This window comes from Brachycentrus maculatus, unplaced genomic scaffold, assembly GCF_059751285.1.
Source record: "Brachycentrus maculatus isolate JH-2025_06_01 unplaced genomic scaffold, ASM5975128v1 h1tg000288l, whole genome shotgun sequence".
Lineage (NCBI taxonomy): Eukaryota > Metazoa > Arthropoda > Insecta > Trichoptera > Brachycentridae > Brachycentrus > Brachycentrus maculatus.
The window spans coordinates 176,005-193,925 of NW_028281039.1; the positions used below are offsets into that span (position 1 = coordinate 176,005).

The following is a 17,921-nucleotide window of genomic DNA, read 5'->3' on the forward strand; positions in this document are numbered from 1 at the left end:
TCGTGCCTGACAATTAATTTGACAAAGTCGTCTGGTGTATGGGTTCCTGTTAGACCAAAAGACTACCAATTCTCTCGTGTCTGAAGGATCATTTTGGGTTGTTTATTAAGCCTCCTTGGTAATTGGTTTTTGTCCAATGACTGAACGGATAGGCGTGGTTTAGGAAATAGCTCGGTGACAGTAATTTAGCGGCGAGAAGACGCTGCGTTGAGACGGACTGGTAAGTATTTACGCTAATTAATTGCTCTGGTAAAAAGACCCTTAATTGATGGATTTATAGGTGCTACATTCCTTAATTTATCTAAAAATACATAATGAGCACGGCTTTATTAGTCGTTCCGATAACCACTCTTTCTTGGTCCTTCGAATGAATCAGTTCCATTTTTTTATTTAAGTTTTACTTGGTTAATGGCGCTATTTATTAAAATCTATTATGACACGTGTTTCGATGCATTCCCGTATTTTCCTAACGGTGTTTAGGGCACTGGCTGAAATGATGCAGCATTTTTAGAGTACTAGGTAATCACTTGACCAAAAAATCAAAGAAAAGACAAGAAAACAAATTTTAAAAGGATGTATTTGAAATATTGTTGTTCTTCTTCTTCTCTTTGAAATTATACTGTCATTTAAATTATATATTGGTAATAAAGCACTCCACCTCAGTATTGCAATGGTCAGCACGCTCGGCTACCGTTCTGGAGGTCCCGGGTTCGATTCCCAGGGTTGATCAAATAAATACAATTGATTTTTTTCACTCTAATTTTTATTCAATATTACCCTGGATATTACCTATTACCTACCTGAAGCGGAGTGCTTCACATTTCCTTCACGATCAATATAACACTGCGTTTATATGATGCAGTGCCCTATATACCATTAGCGGTGCGGATAAGGGTTTGAAGAAAAAGAAGAATACAAAACTGAGATATGAGAACGCAAGGTTGGTAATAAAAGCAGAAAAAGACCGAGGAAAACTTGGCATGATCAAGTATGGTCAAGTCAGGAGTCGGAATAATCGGCGGGTATGTATGAGGGACGCATGAATGTGGAAAAGATTTGTCTAATAGATTTTAATACTTTCAATGCTTCACAATGCTTTACAAAGTTACTCAAATTAAAATTGTGTGCTTTCTATTTTCTTTATTTCTCATTCGATTAGACTGAGCCACAGCGATGCGTGGACTGTAGATTTTAAATAGAAATACTAATCAAATTATTTATTTATTGATTTGGCGTATAATTTGTAGAACTCCATTTTACTTTATTCGTGTTATTATGTTGTATTTTTTTTTTCAATTAAAAGAGAAATATTTGTGTTTTTATTATTTACACAAATATTTCGATTTCATACTAATTCTGTGAGCCTAAGCGGCTCATTATTAGAAATAGGTAACAAATTGTGGTAGAGTGGGTTCGAACCGAGAAACTCTGACTTAAGAGTCCGCGACACTAGCCACGGGACCACAACCCGACACACATAAAAATTAATATTGTGACAATATTTCGCCTAGTTTGCATTTTCAAACGAATGTTTTAATACAAACGAAACGAATAATTTTGAAATGTTTTTTAACCTCTAAGCGGCTCGATTTCGAGTGTCAAACTTTCCGTCCCGTGCTGGATTATTTTACATTATAATATTTTTGACAAAAAAAGCATATTTTTGCCTATTTTTTGTAGTGAAACTTTCGGATATCCATCATAGATGTTCACAGTACACAATGCACTTTACTTATTATGTTTTTATGGTGTATTTACACAAAAATATTAACATTTACGGACTCGCGGCCTAAAGTATGGCGGCTGTATAGAAGACGCGGCTGTCGTATCTGCGGAGCACGAGCCGACCGGAAGTATTCACGATAAAGTTGACACTAAATTAAAATAATTTTTATATTTTATGACAATAAATCAAAGAGAACTAATTTGTCCATGCCTCGAATCAAATTTAAGTGCAAAAAATTATCCACAGGTGTTGATATAAGTACGTAAAGTTGAAAAACGACTATGCATGCGATCCGCAGTCAACGGTACTTCTATAAAAAACGACAATAGATGCGATCCGCAGCTTACGGGTTAAGAATAAAATACAATTTAGTAGACTCAAAAAATCTGTGATTTATTTAACAAGTAATACATAAATTAATTAATTATTTAACAAGTAATACATAAATTAATTTACCGAAAATTAAGTGACAATTTATGTTTTTTTTTTCTTCTAACCAAAAGTGTATCCTCGTCTTGAATCTTGTAATAATATAAAGGTGTAGGTACCTGGTACGACCCTCATGTACAGAAGGAATCGTGGAGTTGGCAAAAGAAGGATCACTCAGACAAATCGCTCACTCCTTTCAAGAACGTCATAAATCAAAAAAGTTGATTACTCAGGAGAACGTTTTTAAAGTTAAAAAACATAATGCAATGAATTAAAAGTAAATGTCAAGCCACTTATTAAACTTTTACTGTGCAACAGATATTTTTAGGTAAAACCTGAATGTTTTATCACCATTTGTAAAATATTTAATTTATTTGAAAAAATTATTAAACAATACATTTGCTTCAAAATGCAAAAACAACACTTTCTGCCCTGTAGCGGGTAAATATTATGTGAAAAATATGTCTCTTTTGCTGTGATATAGTACATTTTTCGGGCATTTCGAAAATATACATACTTAATTGAAAATTGTCGTTTTTTGATTTGTGACGTTCTTGAAAGGAGTGAGCGAAATGTTTCCCATCTGAGCAGGAAGTTGCACCGTCCTTGCGAGGTGCGGAGGCTGTTTAACTAACTAACTAACTAACCATCGCGCCGGGGTGGGCAGAGAGAATAGAAAGCCACACCACTCTGTCTTTGCAAACATTCTTCGCCTCTTCCACGTTCATGCATCTCTTCATAAAGTCCTGATCCTTTTAAAAAGATCCTGTTTAAAGTAGTACAAAGTCCTTGAACCAAACATTTTCTCTTTCATAAACCAAAGCAATGAAATAGACTGGTTTTAAGTGATCACTTTACACACGTGTAACATTCACCAAGTCTACCCATTATTGACAACCACACTACTCAAATTCTTGGAAGTTCTATACACATGAACCAATTTCGAAACGTTGTTTTTGAATCAATAGAACTTCACTAGAGACATATCTATAGGTGAGATAAAAGAAGCCTTTTTTTAGCAGAAACTCTTTAATTTGTATGTGAGATCCGAATCCTGGATTATAATACATAATCACATACATGAGAAACGCCAGAAAATTTGATTTCAGGATTTCACTACCCTACCACATTTTGATATACCTAACCCTTATCTGCACCCAGTGGTGCATAGGGCACTGCATCATATAAACGCAGTGTTATCGTGATCGTCAACACATGAAGGAAAGGTGATCAGTCATCCGCTTCAGGGTACCAGTCCAGGGTAATATTAAATAAATATTAGAGTGAAAAAATCACTTATCTTTATTTAACCCCCCGCCCAACAGGCAATCGAACCCAGGACCTCCAGAACGGTAGTTGAGCGTGCTGACCATTACACTTCGGAGGTGGACTACAATTTTAAACCTTTTTCTAATAATGAGCCGCTTAGGCTCACAGAAATAGTATGAAATTTTAAATATTTGTGTAAATAATAAAAACACAAATATTTCTCTTCATTAAAAATATAAAACAACAAAAGGCCGCTTCAAAAACGTCTGACTATGGTTGGTTATGTCAACATGGTTTCACATTATGTTGAAAATAATCGAATATATCGCTCACTCCTTTCAAGAACGTCATAAATCAAAAAACTTGATTTTCAGGGGATCGTTTTAAAGTTGAAAAATATAATATAATGTATTAAAAATAAATATGAAGCCACTTACTGAAGTTTTTACTATGCAACAGATGTTTTTAGGTAAAACCTGAAGGTTTTTTCTCCATTTAAAAAATATTTATTACATTTTTAAAAAATAATTAAATTTTCATCAAAATGCAAAAAGAACACTATCTGCCCTGTAGCGGGTAAATATTAAGTTAAACATATGCCTCTTTTGCTGGGATTTAGTACATTTTTTTGGCATTCCGAAAACATGCCCAACTGAAAATTGATTTTTTAATTTTGACGTTCTTGAAAGGAGTGAGCGATATAGCTCCACTGCACTACCGTGTCGAGTGTCAACCCTGACATGATGAACGCACTCATAAATCACATAAATTTGAGATGAGTTGACTTACAACACTAACAGCCCTGGAAACGTTATTCTCCTGTTCCAGTTACAACCAAAAAGAAGATGATAATTACTCAACAACGAACCAAAAAAATACAACAGGGCGCGATCGTAATGACGTGTCCGCATTATATTTTCAGAGGTACGGACAAATCGTTTTTTTTTTAATTACCTAACGTCCAAGTGACTCTGAAATCTAGCTAGGGCTTATGCAACACCGCTTATCATGTCCCTACTCAGGCTTCAAAGTAAGTTACAAGTTTCATAGCCTTTGCCTACTCGTGAGTGGATTTACTCTTTATGTTTAAAGTTACTATACTACTACTCGGCTGTCCAAACTCAAAACACAGTAAGGGACATTTCTTTGTACGTTTTTTTTGCATTTTTGGACCAAGTAGATTTGGATAAGTTTCATAGCCTTTGCCTACTCGTGAGTGGATTTACTCTTTATGTTTAAAGTTACTATACTACTACTCGGCTGTCCAAACTCAAAACACAGTAAGGGACATTTCTTTGTAGTACGTTTTTTTTGCATTTTTGGACCAAGTAGATTCTACTTGGTCCAAAAATGCATAAGTAGTACTACAAAAAAATGTCCCTTACTGTGTTTTAAGTTTAGACAGCCGTACTACTACTAACATCACGCCGTTCCCCGCAGGGGTAGGCAGAGAGGATGGAACGCCACACTCTTCTATCCTGACATTCCCTTCTCGCCTCCTTCACATCCATACATCTAGTCATACATTACCGATTACGCAGACTTTTGACACCGCCAGATTTTAGGGTTCTGATTGATCTGATCGTGCCAAGTCTTTTTCGGTCGTCCTCGTTCTTTTTTTCCGCTCACATTCGCCAAATATATAATCTTAGTCATTCTCTCGTTATCCATTCGCTCCACATGTCTATACCACCGTAAAGAACTCTTCCTAATCTTTTCAATTATTCCTCGTTCAGCCTTACATTCCTTTCTAGTTTTAATAAAGTTAATAAAGTTACTATAATTGCATGTAATTCATATATATATATATATATATATATATATATATATATATATATATATATATATATATATATATATATATATATATATATACATTAAAATTTATGTGTGTATAATACATAAAAATATTATCGTGACAACCCTGAGGGAAGTCATTTGTGACTCAAGATTGTGACTGTCTGTCTCTTCAGAACTGTGAATCCCGGGTAATTAGGATCTTGTACCACGCCCACTTCCTATGCTGAATATTTAGGGCCCATGGATACGGAATTATTTATTTATTACTCTTAAAATAGAACTGATCTTACATGTATTATTGAAAATATAATCTCTTGTTTTTCTTACTCATCCTACCTTATTGTATTTGTAGACTGTTGGAGACAGCTCTCATCGTCCTCAGGTTGTAGGTCCTTCTATCATGGACAACGTCACCTAGGCCATGCCTTCGAATCATGTTATCTTACTGCAGCATCCGTGAATTCTTTGGTCTTCCTCTAGACGAAAGTCACCCGTGATTCTAGATTCACGGTGTATTTTTCGAATAACCAACGATATATCACGGATTTTAGTTCTCACAAACCATTAATATCTACGCAGACGTTCTCGAAACTAGTCGTGTTTACATTACGCTAACTCCTTTCAACAACGTCATTTATCAAATATCGTTGATTTTCAGTTGTGCATGTTTTCGGAATGCCCAGAAAATGTACTATATCCCGGCAAAAGCGGAATATTTTTAACTTAATATTTACCGGCCACATGGCAGAGAGTGTTGTTTTTGAATTTTGAAAAAAAGGTGTTGTTTAATTATTTTTTTAAATACACTACATATTTTTCAAATGGTGAAAAAACCTTCAGGTTTTAACTAAAAAGATCTGTTGCACAGTAAATAGTTCAATAAGTGTCTTGATATTTATTTTTAAAACATTGTATTTGTAGCCGACGTAAAGAAAATGTAGACTTAGAAATAGAATTAATTAGCTTAGGGACCTCGGTATGTGTTAGCAATGTACTACCCCCTCAATAAAGACTGAAATGTGTCGCTTTCGGGGGTGGTCTTTGCCCATACCGAGGGGAGAAATTAGCTCTAGGCTAGATTAAGCTATTTTTAAGACATTATTATAGACTGAATAAATTGTAAAGTGTATACTGCTCTGTGGTGCGCGCTCGACTGCGCCGAAGTAGCGGAGTGGGGATGTCCTTATACGTGCTAGAGGGAGACGGTACGCGAATGCCCTCGCTCCCTCTACGCCGTGATTGGCGGACATACCCCCCTCCGCGATTGGTCAGGCACGGCCGGGCGGCGCTACGGCGAGGCACCCAGAGCGGGTATATATAGGGCTACATTCAGCTTAATAAATCAGATTTCGACCGACTACCGCTGCGTTTTCTTCTCTCCGCCCCGCTTCTTCCCGACTTCGCTGCCCGCCCGGACTCATCGCCCCTCAGGAACATTCGACCGCCGCTACCCCCTGGACTTGGACTCGGATTTACTTTGGAGCTGACTGCACCCGGACTGGACGACGACGGAGCCGCCGCGACGACCCGACGGAGCGATACCGGACTTACGACCCGGTTGCCTGCTGCGTGCAGGTTGCGACTGCCGGTGCTACATACCGCCTTCGCCGGCGATCGCAAGGGATCTCTGGGCTTTCGGTGGATCTCTACGCGGGTAGATTCACCGTCGAGCGCGGCCGCGGACTGAGACTTGCCCGGCCGCTCTGCGCTGACGCCAGCACCTGCGGCATCTACAGTACTTTGTGCTGCGGCGCGATTGCCTAGTCGCCGCGTCGCGTACAAGTTGGTCCTTCGAGCCGGATCTTCACCGCAGAGCGCCTAGAGATGACTTCGAGAACCCCATCGCTTCGCTCAGGGAGAGGAGGCACACCACCCAGAGAAGAACCGCCAATGGAAGGAGACTCTGTCGAATCGGATTCGTCAGAGGACACCGTCCAAAGGCTAAGAACGCAAGTTCGAAATACGCTACACTACGAGACGTCGAGAGCAGCCGCGGACGCGCGGACGCGAATCCCGAGCCCGCGGCGCGTACAACAGACATGGACAACATCATGACAGTATTATCGAGGATGGCGGTACTATTAGAGGCTTCGCAAGGAAGGAGCCCGGCTTCAGTCCCAGAAGACGTCAGCAGGGTCGGCGCTTTGATCGCGCGCCAGTCCACTGCCAAGGACTTACCCGTCTTCGCCGGAGAGCCGCAGGAATGGGCCACGTTCAAATCGCAGTACACTCAGTCGACGGAGATGTGCTGCCTTTCGGATCCGGAGAACCTCCTGCGTCTACAACGCGCATTGAAGGGACGAGCTAGAGAATCGGTATCATCATTACTCGTGGACCCGAGCCAAGTAGGCGTCATAATGAAGACGTTAGAACTTCACTACGGTCAGCCGGACATCGTTGTGTCATCTCTACTGGAAAAGGTGAGAAGACTCCGCTGCATACAGAACGACGGATCGACGCAGGCATTAGTGGACCTATCGAGTGCAGTTCGGAACGCGATAGCGACCTTGGAAAGCTTCGGCGGGGACTACATGTCGACGCCTCAGCTGCTAAGCGAGCTAGTGAGCAAGTTGCCGCTGTGTATGAAGTTTCTATGGTGGTATAGCAGAAGGGGAGACCCCACAAGGCCCACCGCGAAGGATTTCGCGCTGTTTTTGGAAGACATGACGGAATCGGCAATGATAGGCGGCGGTATAGAGCCGCACGTATATAGCGGAAAAGACAGACAGCGCGAGAAGCCTCACAAGCGGGAGCAGGTGCATACAGTGATTTCTGTGGAGAAAAATGTGAATAGTGTCGTGTCATGTGTTTTGTGCGGACAGAGCCACTGGTTGCAATCTTGCCAGGAGTATCTAGAGTGTAGTGTCACAGAGAGATGGAACATAGTGCGACGGAAAAATCTGTGCTACGCGTGTCTAGCGAATACTCACCGGTATGTGAGTTGCAAAAATACGAGGAAGTGCGGCGTCGATGGGTGCCGCCGAATGCACCACAAAACACTTCATACGAGGGATCGAGCCGAAGTGCGCGAAGCTCGATCCGACTCAGACATAAGAGCGCCAGATAGCAGCGCCCGCCGGGATTCGCCCGCTGCTGCCGGCACCGGGGGCGCTAGACCACTCGCGGACGAGAGACAAGCCGCGAGTACGAGCGAAAGGAACATCGACTCCGGACACAGTTCCCGAGTCTACAACTTGGTTACGAGCACGCACGCTCGTGAGGAGCCAGTGCTCCTGAAGGTGATCCCCGTCACCCTAAGCGGTCCGCGCGGAGAAGCGGACGTCTATGCATTGCTCGACGAGGGATCAACCATAACACTGCTGGACTCGAAGATTGCCAACGACATCGCGGAACCAGGGGGTGCCCGAGGATTGAGGATTCACGGTGCTGGCGGGATGTGCGTTACCGATGCAACTTCGAGGAAGGTGACACTGGAGGTGCGCGGGACTGCGAAGGGACAATTCTCGCTCCGTGCAAACACGATTCGGAAGCTGCATCTACCGCCACAACCGGTGGCTAGTATAGATGGTAGGGTGCAGCATGTGCGCCCGCAATTACTGATCGGCCAGGACAACGCCTCACTTATTGTGTCAAGAGAGGCGCGTAATTGCGGGAACTACATCGCCTCCGAGACGGCCCTGGGAACGGTCGTTCATGGGGGGCGATTCCGCCAGACTTGCGTCAATACACTGATGGCGTTAAGTGCGGACCAGAGGCTGGAAGAGCTAGTCCAGCGGAACTATGCTGCGGATGCGCTGGGAATATGCGCTGCAGCGAAAATATCGCGCCAGGAGGCGCAAGCCATAGAGGTCATGAAGGCTACGACCCGTTTCCTACCTGAAGGGCGGTACGAGACGGGGCTTCTATGGAAGGAAGGCGGGCCTTGTTTGGAAAACAATCGCCGTATCGCGCTGAACCGCTTCTCAAGCTTGGAGAAAAAGTTCAGAAAGGATAGTCAATTCGCCGGGGCCTACCGAAGGAAGATTGAAGAATATCTCGCCAAGGGGTACGCGCGGGAATTGGCAACGGCCGAAATAGAAGACACTTCGAGTGGGCGATGGTACCTCCCCCACTTCGCAGTAACAAACGTAAACAAGCCCGACAAATTACGTATTGTGTTCGACGCCGCCAGCTTTTGTAACGGGGCCTCATTGAATGGCATGTTGGCCAATGGACCGGATCTCCTCTCATCGCTTGTGGGGAATATCATGCGATTTCGCGAGGGGAAGGTCGCGCTGGCGGCGGACATAAGGGAGATGTTTCTCCAAATAAAGATAAGGAAGGAGGACCAGCGGGCGCAGCTGTTCCTCTGGCGAAATAATCCCGACGAGGAAATTCGGGAGATGGTTATGACGTCTATGACGTTTGGCGCTGCATGTTCCCCGAGCAGCGCCCAATATGTGCGGAACCGGGTCGCGGAAGACCACGGGCAGGACATGCCCGCCGCCAGAGATGCCGTGCTTCGAAAGTTCTACATGGACGACTACATGGATGCTGTGGATCGCACGACAGATGCGATTCGATTGCGCAGAGAGGTCTGCGAACTTCTACAGCGGGGCGGGTTTACCCTCGCGAACTGGGCGAGTAACGATCCCGCAGTCCTAGAAACAATCCCCGAGGAATTGAGGGGCAAGTGCGCGCGAGACATTATCAGCGGAACCTCGACGACTGAGAGAGTTCTGGGGATAAAATGGGACCCGGTGACTGACGAGTTCCGCTTCAAGTTTGCGGCGTCACGGGAGGTCCCGGCCGGGAGGCCAACGAAAAGGAAAATCCTGAGCGAGGTCATGAGCATATTCGACCCGCTCGGGTTCGTCGGGTGTTTGACGATACGCCCACGGATTCTACTGCAAGATATCTGGCGATCCCACATAGGGTGGGACGAGGAGATAAGCATAGAACAGGCAGATAAGTGGCGCACTTGGATAAACATACTGCGCGAGACCGAGTGCGCCATCCCGCGGCGCGTGGCGAGCAAGGGCCAGCAGGTAGAGCTGCACGTGTTTTCCGACGCATCGGAACAAGCTAGCTGCGCCGTTGCGTATATCGTAGAGGACACCGCCGCCGGGAAAAGGGCGACATTTGTGGCCAGCAAGTGTCGGGTGAGCCCGTTACGGGCGCTGTCAATTCCACGCCTGGAATTGCAGGCCGCGCTTATAGCTGCGCGGCTAGCAGCAACCATCAAGAAGGAATGCGGCGTACAACTGCGGGAAACATTCTATTGGACGGACTCCATGACGGTGCTGTGCTGGGTCCGGAGCGATTCCCGCATCTACACGCCGTTTGTGGCCCACCGCCTGGGGGAGATAGATGAGCTCACGAAGGCTCGTGAGTGGCGGTGGGTTCCAGGGAAACAGAACCCGGCTGATCTCGGGACACGAGACGGCGAGATACCGGACATATCGCCGACCGGTGTATGGTTCAGCGGGCCAGAATTTATTAGAAGAGGAAGGGATGAATGGCCGCCGCTCAAGGTGACGACGGCAGCATCTCAATCAGAAGTGGAGCTTAAGTGCGCGGACAGCGCTATCGTTATGACAATGCTCCCCGACGAATTACGGTTTTCGTCGTGGAGACGTCTAATCCGGACTACGGCGTGGGTACTGCGGTTTGTAAATCGGTGCCGAAAAAGGAGTCCGGGGAGCGCTACGCTCACGGTCCAGGAGCTCGAGGAATCAGAAAGGGCATGGATAAGGATATGCCAAGAAGACAGCTACCAAGCCGAGATAGCTGCAATCAGACGGGGGGAGTGCCTCCCGCGGGGGAGCCGCTTGATAGGGCTGACCCCGTTCCTAGATAACGAAAGCGTCCTGCGAATGGGGACGCGCATAACCAAAGCGCCCGCTGTGAGCGAGCCCATGAAGGCGCCAGTAATATTAGACGGCGCACACGCATACACCCGATTGATGATCCGGCACTACCATGAGTCGCGACTGCACGCAAGCACGGAGCGAACACTCGGCGAGATTAGACAACAGTTTTTCATCACCCGACTGCGGACCAATGTGAGGAAAGTAATCTACGAGTGTCGCTTCTGTAGGATGCAGAAAGCGCGACCGCAGCCGCCGCTCATGGGACAATTGCCAGTCGGCCGCCTGGATCATCACGTCAGGCCGTTCACCCATTGCGGGGTGGACATGTTCGGGCCCGTACACGTCACGATCGGAAGGCGACGTGAGAAACGGTACGGGGCCCTGTTTACGTGTATGGTGACGCGGGCGGTGCACATAGAAGTCACACCGTCACTGAGCACCGACTCGACGATACAGGCGCTGAGAAGGATGGCCGCTCGCAGGGGGCACCCTAGTACCATATACTCGGACAACGGCACTAACTTCAGGGGAGCTGACAAGGAGCTCGCGGACGCCATGAGAGGAATGGCTGAGGATCCCGAGCTCCAAAACGAGGCCACGAAGAGGGGAATCGAGTGGGTGTTCAATCCGCCATCGGCACCTCATATGGGGGGAGCCTGGGAACGGCTCGTCCGGTCAGTAAAGAGGGCGCTGATGGCAATACTTAAAGAACAGTACCCTCGGGAGGAGACGCTAATGACGGCGATAGCGGAGGCCGAGTATACAGTTAATACTTGCCCCCTGACACATGTTTCGCTGGATAGCCGAGACGCCGCCCCTCTGACACCGATGCACTTCCTCATCGGGTCGAGCGGGGCCCAACCGCATTTGGCGGACTACAAAGGCGTACCGCCGGGGATATGCCTGAAGAAGCAATGGCGCGTGGCACAGAAGCTAGCGGATGCTTTCTGGAAGAGATGGATGCGGGAGTATCAGACAAACAGAGGCGAAAGTGGCAACAGGCTGCCGCACCTATTAGGGTCGGCGACATCGTGGTGATCACGGACGCAGCCCTGCCGCGGAACGAATGGCCGCGGGGGCGCGTCATAGCAGTCACCCCGGGGAAGGACGGACAAGTGAGGAGCGCCAGGGTCCAGACAGCCGCCGGAACATACACGAGACCCGCCATCAAGCTCGCCGTATTGCTGCTGGGAGACGACGTCGGCGCAAGGATGCCTCCTCGGCAGGGGGGAGTGTAGCCGACGTAAAGAAAATGTAGACTTAGAAATAGAATTAATTAGCTTAGGGACCTCGGTATGTGTTAGCAATGTACTACCCCCTCAATAAAGACTGAAATGTGCCGCTTTCGGGGGTGGTCTTTGCCCATACCGAGGGGAGAAATTAGCTCTAGGCTAGATTAAGCTATTTTTAAGACATTATTATAGACTGAATAAATTGTAAAGTGTATACTGCTCTGTGGTGCGCGCTCGACTGCGCCGAAGTAGCGGAGTGGGGATGTCCTTATACGTGCTAGAGGGAGACGGTACGCGAATGCCCTCGCTCCCTCTACGCCGTGATTGGCGGACATACCCCCCTCCGCGATTGGTCAGGCACGGCCGGGCGGCGCTACGGCGAGGCACCCAGAGCGGGTATATATAGGGCTACATTCAGCTTAATAAATCAGATTTCGACCGACTACCGCTGCGTTTTCTTCTCTCCGCCCCGCTTCTTCCCGACTTCGCTGCCCGCCCGGACTCATCGCCCCTCAGGAACATTCGACCGCCGCTACCCCCTGGACTTGGACTCGGATTTACTTTGGAGCTGACTGCACCCGGACTGGACGACGACGGAGCCGCCGCGACGACCCGACGGAGCGATACCGGACTTACGACCCGGTTGCCTGCTGCGTGCAGGTTGCGACTGCCGGTGCTACATACCGCCTTCGCCGGCGATCGCAAGGGATCTCTGGGCTTTCGGTGGATCTCTACGCGGGTAGATTCACCGTCGAGCGCGGCCGCGGACTGAGACTTGCCCGGCCGCTCTGCGCTGACGCCAGCACCTGCGGCATCTACAGTACTTTGTGCTGCGGCGCGATTGCCTAGTCGCCGCGTCGCGTACAGTATTATATTTTTAAACTTTAAAAACATTCTCCTGAAAAATCAAGTTTTTTGATTTACGACGTTCTTGAAAGGAGTGAGCGATATATCATCGATTTTCAGTTGTGCAGGTTTTCGGAATGCCCAGAAAATGTAATGTATCCCAGCAAAAGCGGAATATTTTTAACTTAATGTTTACCCGTTACAGAAAGTGTTGTTTTTGCATTTTGAAGAAAAGGTATTGCTTAATTATTTTTTTAAAATACTAAATATATTTCAAACAGAGAAAAAACCTTTAGGTTTTACCTGAAAAGATCTGTTGCACAGTAAAAAGTTCAACAAGTGGCTTGATATTTATTTTTAATACATTTTAAAATTGTTTAATCTTTAAAACGATCTCCTGAAAAATAAAGTTTTATGATAAATGACGTTGTTGAAAGGAGTAATCGATATATCAGGAGCTAGAAATACGTAATACGTAACCAATTTTGTACACTGGTCTTATTTTTATATTTATATTGAAATCCTCATATTAATCCTCAAAGTTGACCCCAAATCAACAAACAGTATGTTTGTACCTAATAATAATTATTATAAAATGTATACGAGTATAGTGCCATTTTCGTAAAATGGCACTACACTAATTAAATATTATTATTAATTAAATATATTATATAAATTAGATTAGTTAATTTTCTTATATTAATTAAATTAGTTAATTTTCCCATGCTTGAAAAACGCAAGGCGCCAGAGAGGCGCCAAAGTAGGTTCCGAGCCTCAAATTCTCCCTCGCACGGTTACACCATCCGCATTTTTGAAAAATTCCCCAAAATCCTCACATTTGCACCGCAAAACTTCACACCAATTAGAATTCCTTCACTAAATTAATGGTTCACGGCTGATGTATATATTTGGAGTATCGCGTTACATTATTTAGTTCAATTTTAAAACCTAAAATGGTAGCAACAGAATAGACCTGGAAATAATTTTTAAAAAAATAGATTGCAATAAAGTCTTGATATTGTTGGGTAATTTATCTAAAATTAAACACTGTTATTAGATTAAATTCCACTTTTATTGACATATATAAAGAGTGTTTGATAATGTCGTAATAAGAGGAAACGCGTCACATATTATCATATATCGCTCACTTCTTTCAAGAACGTCGTAAATCCAAAATCATCATTTTTCAGTTGTGCATGTTTTCGGAATGCCCAGAAAATGTACTATATCCCAGCAAAAGAGGCTTATATTTAACTTAATATTTACCCGCTACAGGGAAGAAAGTGTTGTTTTTGCATTTTGAAGAATAGGCATTGTTTAATTATTTTTTGAAATTTACTAAATATTTTTCAACTGGAGAAAAAGCCTTCAGGTTTTACCTAAAAGATCTGTTGCACAGTAAAAAAATTTATAAGTGGCTTAATATTTATTTTTAATACATTGTGTTATATTTTTAAACTTTAAAAACATTCTCCTGAAAAATCAAGTTTTTTGATTTATGACGTTCTTGAAAGGAGTGAGCGATATATGTAAATAAAAGTAGAATTCAATCCAATAACCGTGTTTAATTTTGAATATATCGTAGTATTACAGGAGAAAGTGACCAACTAACAAAAGGTAAAATGTTCAGGAGGGCCACTTAAGTCACTTTAACTTGGCACGAAAATAAACACCAATGCAGTTAGTCATTTTTACCAAGTCAACATATTATACTTCCAAGTTTAAAATCCTTTGGGATGTTTTTCAGGGCAATATTAAGCTAGTAAGATATCAAATAGTCAATGATCACGTTTTTGTAAAAAATAATGCACTTGGTCACTTTCTCCTGTATGACTACGATATTACCCAACAATTCAATATGGAATTCTACCAACTGTCTGCAGCTACAATAAATAAATCTCGATATTGCGGACATCTTTTTAACGAACTTCAGAAATAACGAACAAAAATCAAGTGTTGTCAAAGTCAAATGTAAAAAAAAATAAAAACGTCCTCTCAATATTATTATTTTGTTTAATCCTTATTCGACCCAATGGTGCATAGGGCACTGCATCATAAAAACGTAGTGTTATCTTGATCGTTAAAATATGAAGGAAAGGTGATCAGCCATCCGCTTCAGGTACCAGTCAGGATAATATTGAGTAAATATTAGAGTGAAAAAATTACTTTTATTATTTGACCCCCACCTGGGAATCGAACCCGGGACCTCCAGTATGGTAGCCGAGTGTGCCGACTATTGCACTACGGAGGCGGACACTATTTAACGAACTTTGGATATAAGTAAGAAAAATCAGGTCAAATGTAAATTTAAGAAAAAATTAAGACATTCTGTTAAATTCAAATGTCCCCGCATGTAACACTTTTTAACGGCCATGATAATTACAAATAGAACTTAGTTTGTGTTAAGTATTGTTTATTTATCTAAATACACTGTTCATATTTTCAATAAAAGTTTTATTTATTTATTCTAAACTTATTCTACAACATTTTGAGTGTGTCCAAATACTTGTTCACAAAATCTGGATTATCTCCAATTACAGGAGTTATTTTCATATTATTTTTTGACATCTCATCAAAGATGAAGAAGAATATGGGAGTCTGGGCATTTACGGGGCCGACGACCGTCATAGGCTGGTTTAAGTGATCACTTTGCACACGTGTAACATTCACAAATTCTACCCATTATTGACATCCACACTACTCAAACTCTCGGAAGTTCTATATATAAGAACCAATTAAGAAACCTTCTTCTTGAATCACTAGAACTTCACTAGAGACATCTATCTATTGGTGAGATGTAAAGAAGCTTTTTACTAAGCAGAAACTCTTATATTAGTATGTGAGGTCCGAATCCTGGATTATAATCACACACATGAGAAACGCCAGAAAAGGTTTCTAAATTGGTTCATATATATAGAACTTCCAAGAATTTGAGTAGTGTGGATGTCAATAATGGGAAGAATTGGTGAATGTCACACGTGTGTAAAGTGATCACTTAAACCAGCCTATGACGGTCGTTAGCCCCGTAAATGCCCAGACTTCCATATTCTTCTTCATCTTTGATGAGATGTCAAAAAATAAACTTATTTTTATAAAACGGACTTTCGGTTTTTACGTACACTCCCTTCCCTATATTAGTCCGTTATATTGAGGTTTTACTGTATTTTGAGTACCTATGTTCAAAGTTCAGAAATGCTAAATTTGAGCACTGTCTGAGACAGTTTTTTTATTAACAGGATTTTTGGGGAATGCATATTAGAAAACAATATTAGCTATTCAGTTACCATATTAAAAAAGAAAATACACATGTACCTATGAAGTGTTCGTTACCATCACGCCGTTTCGTCGCAGGGGTAAGCAGAGAGGATGGAACGCCATATTCTTCTGTCCTGACACACAATCCTCGCTTCCTTCACATCCATACATCTAGTCACACACGCCCTCCGATTACGCAGACATTTGACACCACCAGATTTTAGGTTTTCGGACGTCCTCGTCCCTCTCACATTCGTTTTCTTAGTCATTCTCTCGTTATCCATTCGCTCCACATGTCCATACCACCGTAAAGAACTCTTCCTAATCTTTTCAATTATTTCTTGCATTTCTTTCCTTGCATTACATTCCTTTATTACATCTTCGTTTTTACTACAATGTCAATATGTCATACAATGATTTTCCACACATTCGTCTGAGGGAGCGCATTTCAACAGCGTTCACTCTATGTATGAGTATACGGTGTTTGAAAATGATGCGGAATGCATCGAAACACGTGTCACAGTAGATTTTAAGAAATGGTGTTATGTACTAAGTAAAATTTAAATAAAAAAGATAGATTTTACCACAGAGTGACTGCCGAATCAATTCATGATATCATTTTTTTTCAATTTTCAAAATCAATTACAGGAAATAATGTTTGTGCTTACGTATAATTAAAATCTATATTTATATAATTCGTCAAAATGAAAACATATCGTATTGTAATGAATAATCAAATTATATTTAAATATTTTCACGATCAACAATGATCATTTTATCAATGATTAAAGAAAACACTTGTTTTTTACCACTTGAGTTTTATTATAGACTACATGTTTCAGAAGTTAAACTTCCATCATTCAGGTATGTATAATAACTAAAATATAAAATTGTTCTATAAATAAGGAGAGGGGAAAGTTAGGGGGAGGGGGTTAGTCAAGGGGCGGAGTTTGAAAACAAAGGAAAAATGGAAAGCAACGGTGAAGAATTATGAAACAATATATTATTTAATAAATTTTTATTAGAATTTAGTTTTTTTTGGATTTCTTAATTTTCAAGATAATTCATAATTTGGCCTTTATATGGAACAAGGTGTAATCATTTTAATCTATGAGAGTGAAATGAGTGATTTGAAAATTCCGAAAAATAATTACTAACAAGACCGCTATGATGTTCTTTAATTCTAATCTTTAAATTTCTCGCAGTTTGGCCAATATATTTTTTATCAAATGATATTTGATTTCCGGGACCTTTTTTGATTAAAAAAAAAGCCCTGGTCATTTTCATTGTCCATTCGCTCCATATGTCCATACCAACATTAAAGAACTCTTCTTATTAATCAATTATCCCTAGTTCAGCCTTACACTCCTTTCATATATACAGTGAAACCTGTTTGTTAGATTGAACACCACTAGTGCACTGAATAAAACGTTCAATGTAAGGAGGTGTTCAATTTAACAGGTAAATAAAAAATTATAGAAAAAAAAATAATTTGTGCCAATACAAGTAATTTTTTTATTAAATTTAAATGAAAATATTTATTGTTTCTTT

At 42.7% G+C, this 17,921-nt stretch overlaps 1 protein-coding gene across 1 annotated transcript; it reads left to right on the forward strand.

Annotated features, from left to right (window-relative positions):
* The first annotated feature begins 6,401 nt into the window (after positions 1-6,401).
* Positions 6,402-13,118, forward strand: LOC148305059 (uncharacterized). Its single transcript, XM_088267298.1, has 4 exons — positions 6,402-6,429; positions 6,989-11,922; positions 12,039-12,236; positions 12,930-13,118. The coding sequence occupies exons 1-4, from the start codon at positions 6,402-6,404 to the stop codon at positions 13,116-13,118; spliced, it is 5,349 nt and encodes a 1,782-aa protein (XP_088123424.1).
* The last annotated feature ends 4,803 nt before the right edge of the window (positions 13,119-17,921 follow it).

Bases quoted from the DNA above. Each gene is read 5' to 3' on its own strand.
- LOC148305059 (XM_088267298.1), top strand. From the start codon at position 6,402: ATGTCCTTATACGTGCTAGAGGGAGACG. The intron at 6,430-6,988 runs GTACGCGAATGC...GCGATTGCCTAG, and splicing joins ATACGTGCTAGAGGGAGACG to TCGCCGCGTCGCGTACAAGT. The intron at 12,237-12,929 runs GTCGGCGCAAGG...TGCTGCGTGCAG, and splicing joins TATTGCTGCTGGGAGACGAC to GTTGCGACTGCCGGTGCTAC.